General features: G+C 38.1%; 1 protein-coding gene and 1 long non-coding RNA gene across 2 annotated transcripts; both read right to left on the minus strand.

The window, feature by feature from the left end:
* Window positions 1-782: 782 nt before the first annotated feature.
* On the minus strand, window positions 783-11,874 carry spi1b (Spi-1 proto-oncogene b). The gene is made up of 5 exons (XM_075455776.1): window positions 10,617-11,874; window positions 10,013-10,103; window positions 8,772-8,968; window positions 6,548-6,698; window positions 783-2,133 (listed from the first exon to the last, which is right to left on the minus strand). The coding sequence occupies exons 1-5, from the start codon at window positions 10,656-10,658 to the stop codon at window positions 1,820-1,822; spliced, it is 795 nt and encodes a 264-aa protein (XP_075311891.1). The 5' UTR covers window positions 10,659-11,874; the 3' UTR covers window positions 783-1,819.
* A 60-nt stretch (window positions 11,875-11,934) lies between these two features.
* On the minus strand, window positions 11,935-20,019 carry LOC142372856 (uncharacterized). The gene is made up of 2 exons (XR_012768346.1): window positions 19,939-20,019; window positions 11,935-19,324 (listed from the first exon to the last, which is right to left on the minus strand). It is a non-coding gene; the product is annotated as an uncharacterized LOC142372856 (long non-coding RNA).
* Between the last annotated feature and the right edge of the window lie 3,551 nt (window positions 20,020-23,570).

Raw genomic sequence — 23,570 nt, forward strand, 5'->3', positions numbered from 1 at the left:
AATTATCTGGTCCTCTGTTGGGTCCTACTGTACTTTGTCTTTCTGTTCTGTTTTGTGTTGTTTTCAATGTGACTTGAATCTGGCCCTTGTTTGCTTTGGATATGAATCACAATTTGACCATTGTGGGGAGCTGTTGGCTCTTTAGATCAGGGACATCGAGGGCTGTGGTCATTTAATATTTACACTCTGCGCAAGTACGCAAATGCTATTTCACAATCAAGGTAAGTTTTTATTGTTATATTCATTTCAGTTTGAGGAATCCAGTGCTTCTCATTTCGTCTAACTGAATTCCATCAGTGAAGTTAATTTCTAGAGTGTTGTTAAGTTATGACTTCCTGTTTTTCTGTTAAAATGGAGATGTGGTGGTAGAGAAGTTGATATACATTTGATAACATTTATTCAGGGAACTTGATAAAAATAGCTTTGTGCTTTCAAACTGTTGGACAAAATACCCTTAATAAAGAACCACGAAGAGACACAAAGAGACTACACTCCTCACACCTACTATGAGCTGGTGCCTGCAGTGTGTCAGGATTCACAGCAAGATATATGTAAGTACTGTGTGACAAGCCACTTCACCTCCCCAGCCCTCCATTAACCCCATAGTTCCTCATAGTTTACCAGTTATCTTTGACATCCTGTGAAAGATATCAGACCTCATCAACAATAATCAAATGTTTGAGTGTCTCTTCTTTGTTTTGCATTTTGACTTGCATTTAAGTTGAAATCACCTCTCAGTGAGCTTTACAAATGTTATGATGCAAAAAAATGTTATGCACATGTACTGATGCACAATTTATTTTTTACAAGCAATTTACAGTCTTACAGTTTCATTTATTTGTACAATTTATTTATCATAATGTAAGTAACTGTCATATAAGGCATGATATATTATCTAATCACAGTGGATCCTCAAAGTTAGTCCATCTCACCAATGACCTCTTTGTGTCTCCAGGCTGTTTTAAATACAAAATTGCATGTAAATATGCTATACACACACAGTAGATTTACCCACAATCAAGAGAACTTATGCATGTCCAAAAACAAGAGGTGTGAACACAGTAGAAAGAAAGATGAGGCCCACTGAGATGGAGCAGTGCAAGAGCCCGAGAACAACATGTCCATTGGAAAAATCCTCTCTCTTAATGGCCCTGCCCATAATAATGCATGACTTTACATCTTAATGAAATTCTTACAGGTGAGTTATTAAAAACTCCAGCCACATACAGTTTTCGGGGGCTTCTCCCTCTGAGGTTATGCCTTGTATCAGTGCTCACATTCTGATGAAGCCAATAAACAATAATAATAAAACACACAGAAAAGGAAAAGAAAAGAAAAAAAAAACACAACATAACATAACATGAGCTACACAGACTTAGAACTGAGAGCAAATATTTGGAAATGTTTATTAAACTAGATCTTGTGGAGTTTACTGAGCACTATAACTGTTAATGTTCATGATGGCTTGTAGCAGTTTTGAAGATGCACATCACAGATGAACTGGTTGACATTGTACCGAGAGGTTCTTGCGTCATTTAGATCATCCTCACTGATAAATTATATTGAATGATTTTTTTTATATTTGTTCCTGAATTTCCTTCCATGGAGCTAATTCAGAACATTTAGATGTGAATTGTGTCTCATCAACACAAAACCCTTTGGTGACTCTGGGAGCCTGAGTCTATAGTTCTATTCAGCATTTTTTCCAGACGACTGGTCCCACTGTACAGCAGTATTAGTACCATTCATATAATGCTATGTACCACATCAGGAGATTTGATCAAGCACCTAAAGTTATACCAGAATTGATCTCTCCTGCCTACATGTATGGTTTTCTTTCCAGATGACTTTTCCCCAGAACCTCGTCACTGAACTGATATGTCAGCTTCTTCTTGATCTTTTTCACCTCTCCAGTTTTGCCATAGTTACGCAAGGCACGAGCCATCTTCTGATAGGTCATTTTTTTGCGGTTTCCTTTCTGGATTCCCCAGCGGTGTGCGAGAGCCTCCTTGTGTTTGGAAGAAAATTGGAACGTCCCCTTCTCTCTGTCCACCCACCAGATACTGTCCTTCATGTCACCGTTCCTTAAAAGGTCCAACAGGAACTGGTACAGACGTATCTTCTTTTTATTGCCTTTGGAAACATGAGAGCATTGTATCATTAGAACTGACTTTAAATACGGTATACATAAAGTAAAACAACTTTTATTTTCATTACTTATTTGGTCATGTGTAGAAACAGGAAATATCTCTTTGCTTGATTAAATTTCCATCCACAAAATCATATAAGTTGCACAGCATAGTAAGAACATCATAAGGCAATTCAGTAAAAAGACGTTTTTTTCTACTGTACGGATTCAAATATATACTATATTCTGCCTCCTTTAGGACCTGTTGTTCAAAGCAGTTTGCAACTTCCACCAGAAAATCATAAAAGATATGCAACACTGTGTTGCATATACTGAAGGACTTTTCAAGAAGTACAGTCTGCTCTGTCCCTTCTCGTCGGCAGCTTAAGTGTTACATTTCTAGTTTTATTGTGTTGTGGCGGTGAACTCACAGCTATCTATAGTCCTCCATTACCTCTTCTCCCAGAGTAAAAATAGTTTTATGCTTATTCCTTGTCCTCCTAAAATCCACAGTCATCTCTTTTGTTTTGTTTTTATTTACGATGAGGCGATTGATCCCACACCATGTCACAATGTTTTTGACCAATTCCCTGTGTGCAGCTTCTTGTCCATCATTGATAAATGCCATTATTGCAGAAGTCATCTGTTTATGGAGATCACAGAACCCTGAGTTGTACTGGAAGTCTGGAATGTACAGGCTGAAGGGAAATGGTGAGAGTACAGTCCCTGTTGTGCTCTTGAGCTGCTGACCACCTTTTCAGACACACAAAACTTCAGTCTCACACAGTGTGGTGTGTTTATCCTGTTGTTGATAATCCTGGCGATTACGGGCGCATTCACCTGTATTTTCTGGAGATTTTTACGTAACACCGCTGACTGAATTTTATGAAAGTCACTGGAGAAATCAAAGAACATGATCCTCACATTGCTGCCTGCTTGGTCCAAATGGGAGTGGGCTCACTGAAGCATGTAGATAATGGCATCCTCAACACCAACCCCAGGATGATAAGCAAACTGTAGTGCCTCCTGAAAGGTGTTGAGTTGCCTACTGTAGTGAGCCAATAACAGTCTCTCCAGGATTCTCCTGAAGTAGGATGTTTGGGCAATTGCTCTGTAGTTACTGATGGCCAATGAATTACATTTATTTGGCACTGAAGCGAGACAAGATTCCCCAGCCTTTTTCCTGACTTGGACTAACACATAGCTGCTCTGCACATGCCTTTAGGACCTTGAGGTTGACACCATCTTCATCCAGTTAAAGCTGCAGTCTGCAACTCTTTTTCAAGCATAATGCCTGGAATTGTCCGGGGATTCTGAAAGTAGTACATTAAATACCCCAATACAAAAAAAAATGAGTTCTCTAGGTCCCCTATATGTCCCGCTAGGTCCCTCCAAAGCCAGCAGGTTTGTTTACAAAATTGCAGACCGGACTGGTAAAAGGTAACCAATCAGGTTACGAGCTGGGCTCTGCTGCCTGTCAATCACCGTTTGTGCACGCGCGATACAAGGTAGGCTCGTCCCCACGCTTATTTATCTAGACTATTGAACTTCATTACGGGCTAGTCTACTTACTGTGTCTTCCATGATCGCAAATGACAGGTGAGTTGATGAATGAGGAGTCGTGTAGGCGCATCTGGCGTGCACGTCTACGTGCACGAGTTCTCATGTGTTTTGAAGGGGCGGGACAGGAAGTTGAATAACTTTTTATTTTTCGGTTAAAAAATAAGCATTTCTTGCATTTTGCGACTACGGAGGTCACCGTTTTCAACTTCAAGCGTTCTGATAGATCATGTAAACTCTTAAAATGCCAAAAAGTAGGACTTTACGTATGACAACAACAAATCTTGCAGACTGCAGCTTTAAGTCTCTCCAGCTATTTCTTCACCTGACTTCTGGAGATGGACAAGCTAGAGGGGGAGGCAGAGAAAGTCTAGGTAGCCTCTTTTAGACATACCCTTTCAAGCCCAGGACTGATTAGCCTATTTTACTCGTCATGTTGTTTTAAAATAAAGAGGTGGAGCAGGGGTTTGAACTTTTACATTTGCATAGGATACATTTTTTTATTTTCTCTGATGGGACAGTTGACAAATGTTGGGAAGTTGGAAGTGTCTCAGCGAAAGAGAAATCTCCAGAAATCGCCATGAATGTGTTGGGATGCTGTGTTTTTAGGTGCTGTTTACACATACCCGGGTATTTTGATAAACGAAGACCTTTCCCTTCGTTTGTGCCTTTCGTTTATACACAAACGGAGTTTTTTCCTCCGAAAACAAAGCTAAAAAAAAACTCCGGCAAAAGTGGAGATTTTTTAAAAACTCCGTTTAGCGTTTGTGTGTAAACTGGTTGAAAGAGACAAAAACGGAGTTTTGGGAATGGAATGAGCAGTTGTCGTCATAGTACAGAGCCCCGCCCCTATCCGCCATGTTGGCAGGATGCTAGCGTGAAAACGCCATTCTCTCCGTCCATTGTTTATCTGGCAAGCATGGAGGTACTAGCAGCATTTCTGTTGTTGAGAGCTATACTTGCTTGTGTGATTTTGAAAATTACAGTCATACAATGTATTGAACAACAAAGACATTTTTCACGGCTTTAGCAGTTTTATAGTCCAGCGCAACGTGTAAAAGTAGCTCAGTCTCGCTATCAGTCCACACACATGAGCCTGGCGCCATATTTTCTTCTTGAAAAGGATCCGGAAGTTCTTCCTGTCAGCGGTTCTCTATTAGGCTTCTGATTGGCTTGTGTGGAATTCTCATTGTTCTAACACTGCCACCGTCAGGCTTGGCGTAATTTAACAGCTCTTGATAGCGTATTTATGCGGATCAATGTAGACGTGTTTTTTTTTTTAAACGGGGCTGTGTGCACCTAGTTTTTTTTGCAAACGAAGGTTAGAAAATATGCGTTTATCAAAATACCCGGGTATGTGTAAACAGCACCTTAGCCTGGTAACAACTGAACTGATGATGTCACAGACAGTGATGTCAGCTGTGCTGAGTAAGCTATACACCGTTCACCGTTAACTGAATACCACTTGTGAACTCTCTTGGTAGATAAAGTAAAAACTTGTCCCTTTTTTTTTGCCAGAGATCTGACATTCCCCATGATGTTAAAGAGAAGAGACAGCATAAACTTTCTCTGCCAATTTTTTCGTTTTCTTCTTACTTTGGAAACTTAATCAGCTGCTGCTGTTTCTAAACAACTCCTCCATTGGTATAGCAAGTCATCATAATAGATGAAAAATATCTAAAATGTTTGAGGAGAAACCACTCTAACAGCACAGCTCTCAAAAATCAATGTTTTCTCATTGATTCAACAAATACAAAAAAATATATTTGGAGCAGCTTTAACTTGCTGCCACTACGGTGTAGTGCGTTAGAGATAGAGTCAAAAGTACTTAAAAAAGATATAGCATTTAAAACGAGGTGTTTTTTTTCAAATTTCGGTTATCTTTTCATTTTCATTCCAACATATTGCAAACTGATTGAGTCTAAAGTTTAGTACCAGATGTGAAGTGACCCCAACAAACAAAATGGCAAAAAGACAAAACAGGGTGTCCTAGGTATGAGTATCATGCAGTGACTGGAAAAGGTAGATTATATATTAACCACTTGACAAACACAAACTGTAGACTCAGCTGGTCCCGGTAAATCTCAAAATGGCTCGAAGAGTCACCGTGTTCAATGGGTGCAAAGCAAACCATAGTTAACTTCAGAGAAAAGGTCACCACCCAGAACTATGACTTCCACTGATACAGAGACTCTGAGACACAATGAGTCAACACCTATTTAACAAACATGCTGCTGACTGTCACATTCATGCAGATGTGCAAAAGATCACCACACTGATCTTAGACATGAAGGCGTTTCATTATTATGTGTCATTTCCCTGGTGTATAGGCTTTTCTCGTTCCACTGTCCTGTATTAAATCCACCCTAAATTAAAAAGCCCTCCCTCTCTTTCCATGGTCCCCTTCCACTGAAGATGCAAGACCAGCACTGTAACAAACTGTTGTGCAACTAGTGGCCCATCCTGAAAGTTCAACTTAAGTTGTCAGCAGAACATAAAGCTGACACAACTCAATGACAAATATTCAAAATGTTATTGCAAGAACGACAACACTCATTCACTTTACAGAAAGAAGCCTTTATAGCAGATCTTTCTCTACCCGCTCATGGTGTTGGTGTCGCGTTATACTAGCATGCACTCTTTACCACTTAACAGAGAACTCAAAGCAGCTGACATGTCATTAATACTAGTCATCATTGTTGTCATCATGGAACCTTAGGCAAGTGCCGTGACTTTGCACTTTTGCAGACAAAGCAAACGACCTGGCTTGCTGAAAATCTTCACTCTGCCAATGAGTCTTAAAGTAGTAAGCACTGCTACACTACACATACAGTCTGAAGTGGTTTTCCAGTTCCTTACCCAGTTCTGCTGGCATGACATACGGGACTCGATCTCTCAAGCATTCCTCATCAGACACTTCCAGAGGGGGACTTCGTCCTTCGTGCTCCTCATCATCCGAGCTGCGCTGGGAGCCGTGTGATGGGAACAAAGTCCGAGGGAAGAACGCTACCTACAAGATGTGAATCAAAGATAGTTATTCTCACGTCAAGATGTCATAACATGAGCCCTCCCTGTGTGTTGCTCTGTTTGGCAGAACAGCTGCAGAATGCTGTCACAGTTTCTTTCTTTAAATCAGAGGACAAACCCCGAACTACAGAACATAACTTGAGCTTCAGAGGTAACAATTTTCGGTTTCAGGACATCTTTGACTAAATTTATTCAAATATTGTGATTCATAAAATATGCACGGATTACCTTCCAGCATCACTACTACTGCCCAGCTTACTATAACCTTGTTCTCCCCCAAAAAACAGTTAGTGTAAATTTTAGGTAAAATTATTTGGATCACATAGTAGTGTTCCAGCTTTTAGGGAAGCTCAGTTTACTCTACTCTAAATTAGTTATTTTATTTTGATCTTTCAGTATATTAATCGATTAAAACAGTTTTACCGTAGCTTTTCCTTTAAATACTGTATTTTTGTCAATGCAGTATCTTAAAAAGTTACTCCTTACATGTTTCATAATCCACTTACAATTTTCAAATAGTTATTTGTGATGTATCTTTAATTTAGGCTCTAACTGTTTGATCATGTAAGTGTGCCGGAGTTTGAGACTGAAGTTGGTTTTTTAAACTACATTTAGGATTTTCAGATAGATTGTAACTGGCACACAGTTGCCATTGCACAACATGAAACACAAGGGCATCTAATCTTCCAGAAGTTTCTCTGTACGAGGGAAAGTATTAAAAATACAATTTCTATGCTTGAGCTGTGATGTGTGGACGCTGCTGTAGAGGTGTGACTGGCGGGGCAAAACTTGTCAATTTATTCATATCATGCTGTGAAAAAAACTCAAAACAGTCTGTGGTGGACATGTTAATTTCATATGTGAACAGAGGTGCATCATGTTGTATTTTTCTGTCAAATTTATATTGATGTGTTAATGTCTCATTGAGTCTTCAACACCCAGATGCACACACCTTGCCCTCAACTTGTGAAAATAGCAGTTTTAATTTGTGCATTGAAATTTCCATTTTGAAAAAAAATGTCAATCACCTGATCTAAAAGCACGCGTGCCTTCTTTGCAAAAAGGATTACTGACAGCACAGATGCAGGCTTTGTTTTAGAGGTAAGTTTCTGTTAAAGAAGTGTTGTTGTTAAAAAGAAATAGTTTTTCAAATCACATGAAATATTATTTATCTATAGGTAACTCTCGTGTAGTGTTTCTGCGTGTACTGTACCTCTTCAGACATTAAGCGAAATATCTATTTCACCTTTGGTCTCTAACAAAGAAAGTGCAATCGCACACATCTTATGCATTAAGCCATGTAATCTTTTAAAAAAATGTATTGTATACAAATGTTTTTGTGACTTATTAAATAGATTGTGCTTGTCTGCATGACATGAGTTTGTAATGCCAGAGCCACTCATCAAGGAAGTTAGGAGGTTTCATACTGAAAATGTTGACGTGGTTAGACATGCTGAACTTAAATGCTGTCCAAAAGCAGAGACGTCGGTTCTAGCTCATTGGTTCACAAATGGAGGGCTGAAGCACGCAGACGTGACTTGGCTGAACATTCAGAGCCTATTCAAAGAAAATATCATTTTTAAACTGGGAAAAAAAAGAGAAAAACTCTAAAATTAAAGTGTTTCTTGTAACTCAGAGATTCACTTCCTGATTTTTGTCTCATGACCTTAAAAAAGGCCCCCACCTCCAGAAATGCTCTTTAAATCCCAACCGTGAGCTAAGAAGATATTTTGGGATTTAGAGGTCCAAGTGGACAACATGCCGACATCAGTGAATATGGTGCTTCTGCACAACATTTCTTTCTGATCAATGAGCCACGCAAATCAACAAAAGTAAACCCATTGCTCACATGCATTCACCGCCCTCTAACTGTATGTTATCAAAAAGTGAGTCGTATTTGTTCTGCAATCAGTAAAATTAGCACTGCTCAGGAAAGCCCTACTTTAGGTCATTTGTTATCATTTCAACAAAGAGTATTTACAGTTATGATGTGGTTACCCCTGACTACAGTGTAATGAATATATGTGGGTTAACTGCGGGTGACACAAGGACTTACTTGCTGCTGCAACACATGTGAATGTGCTCCTAGATTTGGATCGAGCAGGTTTTCTGGATCATATCGTATGGTGTCGTGTCGTATGAGTCCGGGCGCGTGGAGAGCCTGAACACTCTGTAGCTCTGTGAAGTTGGTCTCTTGGAGATTTTCAAACTCTACAGGGTGCACATGAGCATGAGGGTGGTACTCCCAGTGATCTAAATGGGGAAGGGGAGAAACGGTGAAATGGCCAAAGGCTTTTTTTTAAATAAATTTTTAATCCCATCACCTATTTTCTGTCTCAACATTTGCAACACTTATCTTTATGGAAAGAAAACAGATGTTAACCCCAGAGTCAGGTTTAGACTCACACCTCCGCGCATAGCTGTGCATAGCTAAGAAAATGCCCCAAAAATTAGTTGATGAAGAAGAAATACAAGCTTATTCAGGTTTTAGTATAATTTAAAGCACCCTAACAGCAGCAACTGGATGTAGCAATAAGCTGGTGGAGTTTTCAATCGTTTGCTCAGCATGATGCTCTTTCCTGTTTGTTGCCACAGGAGCAATGCAACCACAGGTGTCAACATTGAATTTGCACTCTTTTTCATGCCGTCTTTGGCTGTTTTTTGTCCCCAGAAATACATCTAAGAATAAGTGAGAAAATTTAACAAGCCAGCTTTGAAAGTATTAAAACAGAAGAGCGCAAAAGAAACATGATAAACAAAACGATAAACTGGAAAAGCCACTCAACCAGTGTAAACTAATAATAATAATAGTCATCCTCTATCAACACATTTCTTCATTTGAATTTTTTCTACCATGTTTGATATAGATATAAGATATCTACACATTTGATATCAACTGTTTTCATCGAAAACTCCTCCACCCACACCCTATTTCAGTTGTTTTGGTGCAACATTCAAAATAGTACATTATAAGAGAAAGTAAAGCACCTCTCATGTATCAACAAAACCCCATGGGGCGAAAGTTGTTCTATGTCTGTAGTTATAGCGGCCGAAAGAAAAGGCATCTGTTTCCTGTGTTCCATACACCCTAATGTGGTGCGCTCCAGCTGCACACACTGTAGTCTCTTTATGTACAATAAACCAAAAAGGTCTGTGTCGCCACATTCAGCAATGGACATAAAAAATAACGAAATTTTAAAAAACGCTTAAAAAAAAGAGTAGATTTTCTTCCCCTTGAAATTCTATAGAAATGAATTCAGCAGAAATATGCAGAAGTAAAGTTGAAGTAAAACTCACCTGCCTGGATATCTGCATCTAGTACGTATGGGTTGTAGTATTCTGCGATTTGAGGTCTGTAGATGTCAGACTCGTACATTTCTTCTGTGTGCTGCAAGACAAAACAGTTATTTTTCAGACATGAAATGTCTTGAAGGAAAACTCTTGTTCTACATGGTTTATATGATGCAGACAACACAAACTATATCACTACTCATCTGATCCTTTGAAGTAAATTAAATCACTTTTAAACTGAATTTCAAAAGAAACACACTACCTCTGAATATATCTGCATTCACATTAGATGAGACAACGTTTGTGTTGAAGTAATCAAATTTTTTTTTTCTTGCCTCTTGCCAATTCTGAAACTCTTGAACTTTTGAGTTTCAATTTCATGTTGCCTGTAGTATAAAAGACGCTTACAGCTTGTGTAGTGCATTCTCATCTAAGTTGAGACCACATTTAGTCTCTCAGTGTGAAATAATATATACAGTCCACTCTCGGGTCTATGAAAGTTTCTTTAATTAATGCTACATGAAAAACAAACTACTCCAGGAACTCTTTTTTTTTTAAGCCTTGGATGCAGGACAGTTTAGATGATAAAGTGTAAATAAATTATACTTACTGGAGGGATGAGATAGCTCTCCATTCTGTATGAATGCAACATGGATACCGCTTCTCCAATGGACCGACTCTCAGACGCTTTGTTGGCAAAACGCTCTCACAACCTTTCAAAACTTTTGCGGCACCATTGCACAATGTTTCAAAATTTCCTCTCACTCAACGAAAACCAAAAATGTCTCCCTCTCTCTTATTGTATAGCTTGTGACCTTCGCTTCTCTCAGAGGCCTTCAGCTCTGTCAGGCAGAATTAAATAAATGAGGCCCGTTGTTTGACGGTAAAATGAAAAAGGAACTTTTAACTTCTGTAAAATTTGTGTGGGTGGGAGCAGTAGAGTGTGTCTGCTAATGGTTCCTGGCCATTGATGATTTGTCAAGGGAGACCATGAAACTTCACATTTATCAGACTCTTTATACTGTCCCCTCCCTCATCATCCAATCATCATCAAGGGTTTCACACTGACAGTTTCTCCCTCTGAGAGACACGGGCCACAATGAACTGCTAAATAAGGTTTAATCTGGCATTTTATGTGCCTTTTTAAGGTATGTTTAATACTCTGACAAATTGCAGCATCAAATCGTTTGCTTTATTGTACAGGACAATTCCAGTGCAATCAACAGTATAATTGTACTTTAATAATAATTCCAACAATTCACATGTTGTTGTATTTTTCCTGATGCAGATGAATAAAGACACTGTAGGAGCTTTAATAGTGTAGACTATGTCTTTATAGAAGTTAAATGGCAGGTTATTGTATCAAATCTATTAAATGGCTATATGGTGATAATCTGTGCTCACACAGTACCAGTGAGCAGCAATAAGGCTTGAGATCATTTCAGAAAATTTAGAAGTTTTGTTAAAAGCTGTGCTTGATGACAGTTTGCATTCACAAGAGAGGAACAGGATTTTCTGTGACAAAGTATGTTGTATTATGTTTAGCTGTTTGCTCAGTGTGTTATGTGTCTCCTGTTAAAGCATAGTGTGTCCAGGCTCTGGCTGCAGACCTGAAACTGACTAACTGGAGTGTATTACGTGGTTAAAATGACTGAAAAAAGTAGCTTTTTTAATCTAAATGGAATGGAAGTGTTGAACACACACTCACATTGACACACATCCTTGCTTGCTTGACAGCTTGTGGGGACTGATAAAATAACTTCTCAAGCCCCTTTCCCTAACTTTAACTATCACAGGTAAATATCAAACACTTACCTCTACCCCAACATACACCCAATTCTAATCCAAACCCTAAAACTAAGCTTTGACCCTTAAAAAAAAAAAAGCTTTCTGGCCCCAGTGAAGCTCTCCAGCTCTTGAATATAGTAAAAAAAAAAAAAAAAAAAAGCCAACCCCCCCCCCCATCACAACACCACAGACACACATCTGGAAGATAAGATGAAGGGACACTCTCTGTTCTGTAACCACACTGAGGTAAATACAGATTCTGATTATCACACAGAAGATACTGTTCAAACAAACTAACAAACTAGGAAGCTAAGGATAGGCAGTTAGTTTTCTTCAACGAATGCACATGTGGGAAATACACTATACTAAACCACCTTGTCAGAACCCATCAGGGCAACTTTACAGTTAGATATGTTGGTGGCAAGTTTCTCAGGACGCTGTAGCAACTGTAACTGTTTTGACAAAAAATAACATATTTCCCTGAAGCTGAAAAAACTGTTAAAAAGTACAGTAACAGTGTTGCACAAATCTGAATGTATATTATTAGAGGTGCCTGTTTGAGAGGAAGAATGCACCTTCGTGATAAGGCAGTGCACTGAAAATAATACTTGTTGTAAGACTGAAATACTGAGGTTATCTTGATGTTCTAACAGGGTGCAGGGTGCTTCTGTATAGGTGCAGAGCCCCCCCCCCCTCTACACATAAAATTGCAAAGTCAAATTCTCTTTTAAAACTGCAGCAGACAATGATTATCACTGGAGACGTTCCTTTACATTGCGTGCAGATTTATATATATGTGTAACATTCATCTTTTTATGGACACTTACCATCATATATGCTATAAAACTGTCATTTTCCTCTTAACTGACAATCATAATGGTCAGAGTCTCTGTTTGGGGAGCTGTTAAAAACCACATAGACTGTGGCCAACACCACCCCCCAACTGGCTCCTGTCTTAATCACAGCTGCCTGAGCATAACTGATGACATATACAGTAGCATTTTCCATGAGTATTAATACACAGAGAGCTGTGGCAAGACTGGAACTATTTCTAGCTCATCTATTTTCAGTCAAATCAAAAGATGGTTTGGTTTGTTTTTTACCTTTTCACGCGGGAGCATAGCATGAAAACATAAAAAAAAATTCATATTTTTACAGATTAAAATTCAACTTTAAGACAAGATGGTACTTTATTAGACCTACAGTGGGGAAATTCACAATGTTACAGCTGCAAGGACGGTAAGGTAGAAGAAATTGGCTTATACTGTACATTGTTTTTTATCTGTGAATGTGCAGAGATTGTGTTGTATTGGTTATAGAGAATAATTAAAAAAAACAAGTTGTCATATTCAATATGGAACAAAACCATTCTAGCAGCCAGAATATATACAAACAGAATATGTATGAATCGATATTTACAATATTTTTACAGTGTCCCAGTAACACATCAATAAGTTAAGTTAAAGAACTTAATGATTTGAAAAGCAGAAATATAAATTCAGTCATATATGGGTAGTATTAGCTAATATAGAGTGTGTACTTACAGGGCTACAAAGCTACTAGCATCAGCTCAGTTAATTGATATTTAACTCAAGTGAAAATAGCAATACCACATCATACAAAGACTCCATAATAAATAAAATTCTCCATTCAAAAGTGTTGGCATCGAGCTATACTTGAACCACCCAAAATAAACACGTACAGGATGCAAATATTTGTTGTGTTATCTTAACTATACCAAATGCCATGATAACATGTTGGGTAGAGGTATAACTAAAGTATAAGAACTTTCAGAAAATGTACAACCACTAATGTTTATTTTATATGAAATCCCTTTTCTCCAGGCCTTTAATGGCCCCTTTATAAATGTTTCTGTTCTGACCCTGATCTAAAAAGCCACACACACAAACAGCAGCACAAACATGTGGGCATTTGACTTCTTTTAGAGTTTATGAGCCGACATGTTTTTCCACAAGACAACACCTTTGTCATGGGACAAACATTGAACAGAAATAAATCCATTGAATCTTTTAGTTATTTTTTTTCTGGCTTTCTTAAGGAGAAGGTAAGAGGGTACCTTTTTTCTGTGTTTGATTTTCACCTCTCTAAATGCTGGAAAAGGTAAATCGCATCATTGTTTGTCGCACTTCCTTTAAGAAATGAAATAAATCTTTCAGTAACAACTTATAACAATAAGTCAGCTCATAGGAGGCATTCTGTTCCCTGTGTGGGTAGTTATTACCTAAAGATGGTCTGTTGTGTGTGTCACTGCTGCACTTGCTGATATGTTCACAGTCCCTTCCCAGAATTTGAGATGTTCTGTAATTGGTAGATACTTTGTAAATTCAATGTAATGATTTACAAAAAAATAACTTTTCTAAATGAATTTCTCTATTTACCAAATTTTTTACTAAATCTTAAAAGTGAGAAACTTTTTGCTTTATTTAAAGTTTTTTTTTTTTTTTTTCATATTCGGTTTGGTATAATCTTGCTGGAAATAGCGCTTCCTTGACAAACGTCCAAATGACAGCATGCAGTGGTCCAAACGAACCTTTTCTCCAATAATGCTGCCTTCAAACATGCAATGTTAGTCACTCATGTTATGAGCTGGAAAAACACCCCCATATGATGCTGACTTAAAAATGTTCCTTCTTGTCTTTAATCCAGAGGATGCAGTGAGCAGGAGTTCCATAAAACGTTTTAACTATGATTTGTGGGACCCCAGGACAGTTTTACTTGGATGAACAAAGATAAAGCTGTTGCAACTCCCAATGTTCACTGACAATGTCTTTTTACCTAAAAATCTAACTTTCTTTATATCCAGGGTTCCCTGAAGAGACTAAGTTCAAAAGCATGCATGGTTTACATACTTGTACAGCGATATCTGAAGGTTATTTGGATTTAATGATTTTGTATACTGTAGAAGATGAAATCCAGACATTCCTTACACTGAGATATGTAACTGTGTAACTATTGAACTACTTGCCTTTTGCAGAGCGTTGAACTCCTCCCCATCTCTACTACTGAAAGCATCAGCCTCTCCAGGAAGCCCTTTTATAACCCGTTATGTCAATAGATAGTTGTAAATGATCTTTTTACCCTGTAGTGTTAAACAGATTTCACCTAATTTGTCATAATCATTTTTCATTAAGTGTTACACAACTTTTTCAGAAATTGGTGAGTTGGATTATTGACATAAAACCCAAAATGACCATATACATACCCTATTTCAGTTGTAGCACAAGTCTTTGTGTTATTTAGAATCAAATATGTTGATTTAATGATCCATTTTGCACAATGTTTCCACTTTTTTGAAAATGCTTTTGTCATCCCGAACTGACTGTAAGTGACTTTATTTTTGTTTTCTGCTGTACTAATTCCTGTCTGACATTTTACTTTGCAATGTCTTGATGAGATTGCATTAACTTTCAAAATATTTAATGTAAGAATTAATTATCAAATGTATTAAAACTGAGTTGTTTCTCTACCTCTAACAAGTCTGTTTTTTTTCTATCTGTGTCACAGTTAGTTTTCTTTGTGGCCCAAGAGATAAAGTACACACAGCACACATTACAAGCTCACCAACAGTGACATACTATTAATTGAGGAAGTGGGAACTTGTCTTTCAGATTCAGTTCCTTGAAGGTTGCCTTTAAATGATCCACTTGCGTGTTATATGGTCAGGATTATCCAGGTTATTGTATTATAACTGGTTACTCTGTTGGAGCACTTTTCTGTCCGTGACTTGGTGGCCAAGTAGGTTCAATCCACAATTGCTCAACCATTGTGCTCACTTTTAGTGCCAAGACAATGTGAATGTTGATTAAGGTTAGTGTGAAGCACAGAAACTGCAGTAAACAGATGGTGGCAGATAACACCCCCCCAACCCCAACATTAACTGGCTTCAGAACCAGTCACGAATACTTACCTAATGTCCTTTCTGAAAAAATAAGAAGTTAGCCTTTCAATCTTTCACATCCTGCAGGCAGATTGCAACATCATAAAAACAACTTCTAAACCATCACATGACACCGTTTCTGAAATGTTTTATTTGTCATCCGCACATGATTTTAAAGTGACTTTGACTAACATTGCTAATATTCACAAAGATGACACTTATTTTAGACTCATACTAAATCTCTGCAAAACAACGCAAGCTGGTTTCAACTGACTATTCCAAAGGGGTATCTGAATAATACTTTATCAATACCTCACAGGGAAATCATATTGATGCAGTTTATGTAATTGAGAGAAATAACTGCATAATCAAATTACAAAATAAATAAAAACAAGTTGACTAACTCCTGGATGGTCGAAAAATGTAGCAGAGAGAAGAGGTGTGGTTGAATTATCCAGAGATCACCATGAATGTGTTGGACTGGTTGTATACTGGCAACAACTGAGCTGATTATGTCACATGCAGAGTCGACAGGTGACAGAGGTGAACTCTCTGTAGACGACATGGACAGAAATCCACAGCGAAACAGTTAAACATCCAGAGTGCAAAGATGCTCCGTCACAGTAGTGTGTCCAGTATTACAAAAATGTTGTTAGCAAACACTGCTATCCCTCTTCATTTTTTGCGTGCCCGTACAGTCTGAGAGGCATTGGGAAATGCTCCTGTTGCCACGTGAAACACAAATTACTGCATTCCCTCTGTGTCATCTTTAGCTCTTCAGGCTTGTCCATTTTAACTGCCCGTGTTCTCATATTCTCAATGAGAATAAAGACTTTTTCACCTGGCTCCACATGAGTGATGTCTCCTCTTCAACTCATCTGGATTTTTGGTCTTTTTCTATGAATTTCTTCTTTGGGAAGCTCAATCAACTGCTTCCGCATGAAAACAGCTCCTCCGTTGGCATGGTTACTCATCATAACAGATTTTAAAAACATCAAAACATTAATGTTGTTGGATGTCTTTAAACCACGGGACTGGGGACAAAGGTATTGTCATCATGTGTTTGAATCATTCAAACTGTTGCCAACTCAGTGTCACGTCAGATTTTGTAAAAACTACATGAGCCTGAGTGACATGCAGGTTTTACATTGTGTGAAAATATCATGCATCCTCTAAAATTATATTTTCAAGGTTTACAAATTGCATTACTCACCTATGTTTTCCTTTGCAAATTGTAGCTTACATTTAGCATTATGTCACAAACTGTCAGTTTGATATTGCACAACTATAGGATCTTCAACAACACGTATGAGGAGGTACAAGGTACAATGGTGGCATTACACCACAGTAAAAAAACAAAGTTAAAAGTTTTTTTTGAATGAAAAAGCAGTTAGTTGGGTTCAGATATTAATGAATTTAAGGTTGCAAGTTTGCATCACTGCTTGAATCAGTCGAAAACAATAAAAAAAAAACAGTCGTCATGTTAGCATCTGAACAAAAATACCTAAAACACATTTTTGTGAGACTTGTTTGCTACTACATATAAGCCCACACCATAGTTTAAATCAAACTAAATAAAAATGCTGCCCAATAGTACAGCCACAAGTAGCTCTGAGCAAGCAGAGCTCTGTACATTTCACAGACAAACCAATAGTGGTAGCGCTGTTTTATCTGGAATTCAGTAATGTCACTCAGCTGTGCTTTTTTTCTGTCTCAGTGTGATCACAAAAATATCTGTCTTCACTTTTGTGAAAAATATCAATCTGTAACCAGGGCATATAGAACACCGTCATGAGTATGGCTGAGTGCTGTTTCCATCCCTGGTTCCTCCAGCTTTCATAATGACGTGCCCTTAGGCAAGATTCGAAAGCCCGACTTGTGGTGATGTATCATTTACACCCGAATCGTGATGTGAATTTTTGTGCCTCAGAAAAACAATGGTATGCTTACCCCATCTTCCCAAAGCAGGAATATGGTTTAAAAATATGTGTATGGACACATAGCGTGAAAGCTTTTTACTAAACTTCTTACTTTTTTAGGTGTTGCCATAGACTTCATGTGAACTTCCACCACAACTTTAAATGCATTTAGATACAACTAAGAGCCTCTTGCTCTTTAAATGGCTACTTCCATCAGATATAACTACCTTTAGTCTACAACTGCACAGATGATGATGTCATACTTTTTTGCCTGTTTACATTTAGTTACAAGTTAATTTACAAATTACAATTTATTTAAATTTTCTGTGAGGCAGACTAAGCTGGTGAAATGCAGTATTTTGCATCATTATAGATTAACACAGACTGAATTCACTAATAACCAGTAGTAGAAGTTGTATTCACCTTTTATCTAAATCACCATCTAAATCATTTAAATATAATTTGTTTAAATCTTTTACACATGATTTTAGGATTATGCTTTGCAACTATTGCTGCAAGACAACAGGCAACAAGTGAAAGTTATGACATAATGTAGTCCAGGCAGATACTGTAAAAAAAAAACAAAGAATCAGCAAACTGCCATAGTCATATTGGTAAAGAATATGTGTTCATATGTCTCAACAAGCCAAAGTTTGAAATTGGCAATAGATTTAGGCACACTAAACTGTAGACTAAAATTTATGATGAGTTAGATTCAGACATTGAAAATGATGTGGTTTGGGTAAGGAAAACATCACGGCTTCCTTTAAACGCACCCTTCTATAATATTAACTGCGTGTTTGACTACCTCTCCTGATGCAATACATTATTACTAATACATAGTCAAATCGATGACAAATCAAAATCTACAGCATGAAAAGGGGGCTAAATGAGACAAAATGTAACTAAAAGGACCTCTTTTGTCTTTTAAGATAAAACGGGTCCAGCGAGATCAATCGTAAAAAGTAATACTTCCAGTACTGGCATATTTCATGGTAAGTGACTTAATGTGAAACCGCATGCTTGTGCCCTGCTGCAGCGCTGACCGGCAAGAGTTCGGGTTTGGCTGTAGCACAGGGTGTAACTGAATACTTCACAGCTTTCAATCTGAATGCAGTCTCAAGATCCATATCTGTGATGGCTACAAGTTTACACCAGCACGCAAACAGTAAGTGTGGCACCTCCTAATCATGGTCACACAGTTAGGGCCCTCAAGTTCTGGGCCCGCTGTTTGGAGGTGTCAAAGTCTTCATCGCTGTTTTTATGAGCTTATTTCAAGTCGCTATTTATATTCTGAAGAAAGCACACTGCGCTGGTGATCAAATGCTGGTACTGTTGCACCTTACTTAACACTACAAAACACTGGATTACACAATAACATAGTCTGCCTGATCAGTTTCGGACTAAAGCCACAATCATTTCTCAATTTTTGCTGAAAGTTAGCATTTCTCTCAGACGTTTGCAGTCTCCTAAAGTCTGTAAAATTCACAACACAGGGTCACAAGATTTTGCCTACACAGCTTTGCAGAGGGGAATGATACGCATGACCACTGACTGTGGAAAACAGGATACAGGGTACGTCGCAACAGGAAGTGTTGCACTCCTCCTCTGCTGAACATCAGTTTGGCCAGAATGACTGCAGGTTGATGTCCACACTCTGTAACTCCTGTGGCAGTATTTGAATTTTGTAATCGCCCTCACTCACCATTTCTTCTGAGCCAGTTGAGTAATTCGGTTGAAAAAAAAAAGAAAAAGTTTCAGATTAACAAAAAAAGGAGTACACTATTCTTTGCATTGGATGCACTCAACTAACTTTGGCTAAATGTAACCTATGTAGCAAGAAAAAAGAAAAAAAAACTATAATCGATGACACCATGGTGTTTATATTTGATAGAATTTCACTTCTAAAACAACAATTATATCCACCCCAAAGTTACATAGTGAGGTACATTCATTTCTTGTTGTTTAGTGAATTAAAGGGGGAAAAAAACAGTCTATGGTGAAAAAATACAGAAAACTTGACAACTACCTATCACTATTTCTTCATTTGTTTGGGGATACCATATTGGCTGCAAACAAAACTTTTAAAATTTTGTAAGAATTCTGATCAAATTTAAAGCAAACAATGACTAAAGTTTTTGACAACATTTTAAGTAAACACTACAGGTTAAAGATAAAAAAAGAAAGAATACTAGAATAGCACATAAATCCAAAATTGGATATCTATTAAAAAAAAACACACACACACAAAGCAATGCAAAAGCAGCATCTAACATCAGTTTGTTTGTTTCAAGGAAGCCAGGAAACGCCCACTGTCTCACTCTTACCAGCACCCTCTGCACAACCTCCAGCGGCGAGTCGTAAAAGCGTCCACAAGGGAGTTGTTGAACCACTGGAAGCAAATTGCCAAAGGTGGTTGAAATATGCAGGCTTTCTATATATCTCAGAATTTGCAGGGGAACTAAAAACTTCCTTAATTCTACCAATTTAGGTTGGTTCTATAAGGCTTCTTCTTCTTCTTCTCCTTCTTCTTCTTTTTCTTCCTTATTAAAACAAGAAGATGACAAACTCTTGCTATGAAACAAGCATTTTAAAGCTGAGTCCAGTGCAGACGAGCACTGTTCATTTGGTCCAGTCTACCCAACAACTGCCATCGGACTTAACTGTTGAACCTAGCGTTACAGTTCTTTATTTCTTATCACTTAGGTCCTCATTTTATTTTAAAGCGTAAAGACTGCTTGAGACAAGTTTAAAGTTCAAATAGCTGCTGCTTGCATGTGAGCACATTAATGATCATAACAGAGTTAATTCAGTGGCAATTGGTATTCTTTATTCAATAAAACCAACTAATGCTTCTCCTTTGCCATTCCACAGAATTAAATTGAAAGCATAACTAAATGGCGTATTGCAACTAAGCATGTCATCACAGCGGTAATGTATTACAAAATCTAGGCAGATGAGGAAAAACATCCGGAGTATCATTCATGTCAGATCATTTATTTCAAATTATTCTCAGTGATTGAACTCATTTTAAGAAGAGCGTATTTTATGTGTCTGCTGAGTTGAAGCAGGCAAATTGTGTCCAGCTCACTTAAAAAATACAAATCTAAAGAACGTGTATCCAGCTTTTGAATTATTTGCATGTTTCTGAGGGTGAAGCAATGTCTCATCACATTCTAATAGTTTAGAACACACTGTTAAGAAAAAGACGAAGTGATTGTTTAATGTGTGTATCAAAGCAAGTGAAAAAATAAATAGTCATTTAACGACATGGCAGGTTCGACTGTACAAGCACAGGTAGCAAACTGACGTGAAATTGGATGAAAATTTACTTTAATGGAATTTAAATATATGTGTCATTTGATTTATGCTGGGCTGCACGGTGGTGTGTGAGTTAGCGCTGTCACCTCACATGGTTCTTGGTTTGCCCCTGTGTATGCATAGATTCTCTTACATGGATGTTTTATTCAATACTGTCACTCATGCAGGGCTGATTACAATATAGGACGCAATTTACTGGCAGACTGAGGAAATTGTCACTTTCAGATGCTTTGTAGTTTCTTTGGCACAACACCATAACTGTACATGACAAGCAGTCCATCAATAATGTGCAAGGGTAGGGTCAGCTCACAAAACTGGTTCTGAGGGTTTTTAACAAAATGCACTCTGTTTCACACATAATCCATTTATTCTAATGAAACCTGAAAAACACAAGATAATGTTACAAAGAATATTTCAGTTCTGTAGGCGAACAGTCCACACTAAGGCCCATATTTCCTGGCTGATAGTCCCCAGAGGTTTCAGTGGCCATCGTGTGTTTCACAATGACATGGAACCATCCCCTGACATGCATGCAAGGGGACATCCAGCCCTCTCACTTCTTATTCCTGATTCCTCATTTTCTCTGGACTCCACAAGCTTCAACTATCAGACTTGGCCACGGGTATTATTAGACAAGTGTGATTCACAAGGCACATGGACATTTGTACACACACACATGCATAAACACACATTCAACATCTTTCAGTGGAGCAGCACTATTGTTCTACATGACATGTCTGAGTACTACTCGGCTATGGTCAGCCTAATCTGCCATCTCAGTGTGTTCAACAATGCATGACTTTCATGAAACTCTTCATTCCCAAACTACACACAAAAATGCACGCTTTTGACCATAGATACCCATATAAGGCTTTGGGCCTCTATCCTACCAAACAACTAAGTTCCTCTTTCTTTCTTTATGTATTGCCCAAGTCAGACAAAGATGACTCAGTGCGGATATTAATCATGTTTTTTTTGTTGTTTTTATCTTCACATCTCCCTCTGCTAAGTCTGCATGTCAGTTAGTCTATTTTTACAAATCTGAGAACTTAAACATTGGTTAGATTGTAAATGGTTAAAAAAATAGTGTCTCTAAAGGACACGTTGTTCCCTTGCATTCGACTATAGGCCTATGTTGCGAAACGCCATGACATGATATGATGGGAGCAAAGCCTGTTCATCGTATGTTTGTTCATTATGTGGTTGATCGCTTCAGGGACAGGTACATTTCAAAATGTAGATCATTATCATGTATTGTCCAGCTTGTTAATGTTGAAATCGAGATGTCATCCTTTCTCATGCCTCTCTAATCCAAGTCCAAATGAGATATTTTTGGGGAAAGTTGCTCCACTTAAAATTAGAAGGCTCACCCACAATATGCACAGAGTTAGAAAAAAAAAAAGCACATAACCCTGAGACCGATACTTTTAGGGATGTATAATGACATTTTATCATGACTGCTGTCAGGGCAAATGTCAAGTGTTACACTACAATTGATGCAGTTAACATCTGTCAAGGGCACCCCCTGGTGGTCAGGCAGTTCAGTCTCTGCCCCTCCCCACCTTAGAACACTAAGGGGAGCTGACCAGAAGGGAGGAGCCCACAAGTCGTGAGCACTAAAATGCTATTTTTAGGCATCATGAGATTGAACATTTAAATAAATGTGCCTATTCAAATACTGATTCATTCTTATTTTCAAAAGTCCAATTAGGTTAATGTACATAAATATTGTGAAATGAGTGCAATGTGCACTCATTTCAGTACACCCTCTTTCATTTCTAAGGTTTTATGTATCAGAATATTTTAAAAGACAACCCGGTACTTACCAAATCTTAAAATTGGGTAAATACAATGTCAGATGAACAACCAAATTAATTCTTAATTAAAAACTAAGACAAAAAGCAGATGCAGTGTTTGGAAAAGTATAGTCGACTCCACGATTCAGTAGCTCTCGGGAGCCACCTTTACAGCAAGTATTTGTTTTCTGTATGATATTATAAGTCTTTGATATTGTTGGACAGCTTTCTTAAGGTCCAACCACAGAGTTTCAATCAGGTTGAGGTTTGAACTTTGACTGGACCTTTGCAACACATTGAGTATTTCCTTTTTCAGACATTCTGTTGTAGATTTGCTGCAGTGTTTGTGGTTATTGATCTGTTTCACGACCCAAGCTCTGAGAGACAGATGGCCTCATATTTGCCTCCAGAATATTTTTGTTTACAGAGGAGTTTGTGGTCCACTCAAAATAAAAGCCTAATCATTTGGTTTGTGCTGGACATGCTGGTTTTCTCTAAAAACGTGCTGCTGTGCATTATGTGCCTAACATCTTCACTCTGGTCGCATCCTTCCAAAGGACAATGTTCCAGAAGTCTTGTGGTTTGTTCAGATGTAACTTTGCAAACCTAAGCTGTGCTGCCATGTCCTTTTTAGAGAAAGGAGGCTTTCTCCTGCAATCCTTCCTATTAATTCATGTATAAGTTCGACATACGTTTATTTTCTCTCCTCCTTTGACTTAGTGCTCTCCCCATCTCCTCCTACCCACAAGGCTGGCAACCTACTGGACCTTATCTTCACCAGGCACTGTTCTAGCGCCACCCTCTCCATCACTCCTCTTCATCTCTCTTACCACTACTTCATG

The sequence above is a fragment of the Odontesthes bonariensis genome, chromosome 1 (genome assembly GCF_027942865.1).
Source record: "Odontesthes bonariensis isolate fOdoBon6 chromosome 1, fOdoBon6.hap1, whole genome shotgun sequence".
NCBI classification, from domain to species: domain Eukaryota; kingdom Metazoa; phylum Chordata; class Actinopteri; order Atheriniformes; family Atherinopsidae; genus Odontesthes; species Odontesthes bonariensis.

Excerpts from the sequence above, each read along its gene's own strand:
- spi1b (XM_075455776.1), bottom strand. The coding sequence starts at position 10,658 with ATGTTGCATTCATACAGAATGGAGAGCTATCTCATCCCTCCA. Across the intron at positions 8,969-10,012 it reads AGATGCAGATATCCAGGCAG|ATCACTGGGAGTACCACCCT; the intron begins GTGAGTTTTACT and ends TTCCCCATTTAG. Across the intron at positions 2,134-6,547 it reads TGTCATGCCAGCAGAACTGG|GCAATAAAAAGAAGATACGT; the intron begins GTAAGGAACTGG and ends ATGTTTCCAAAG.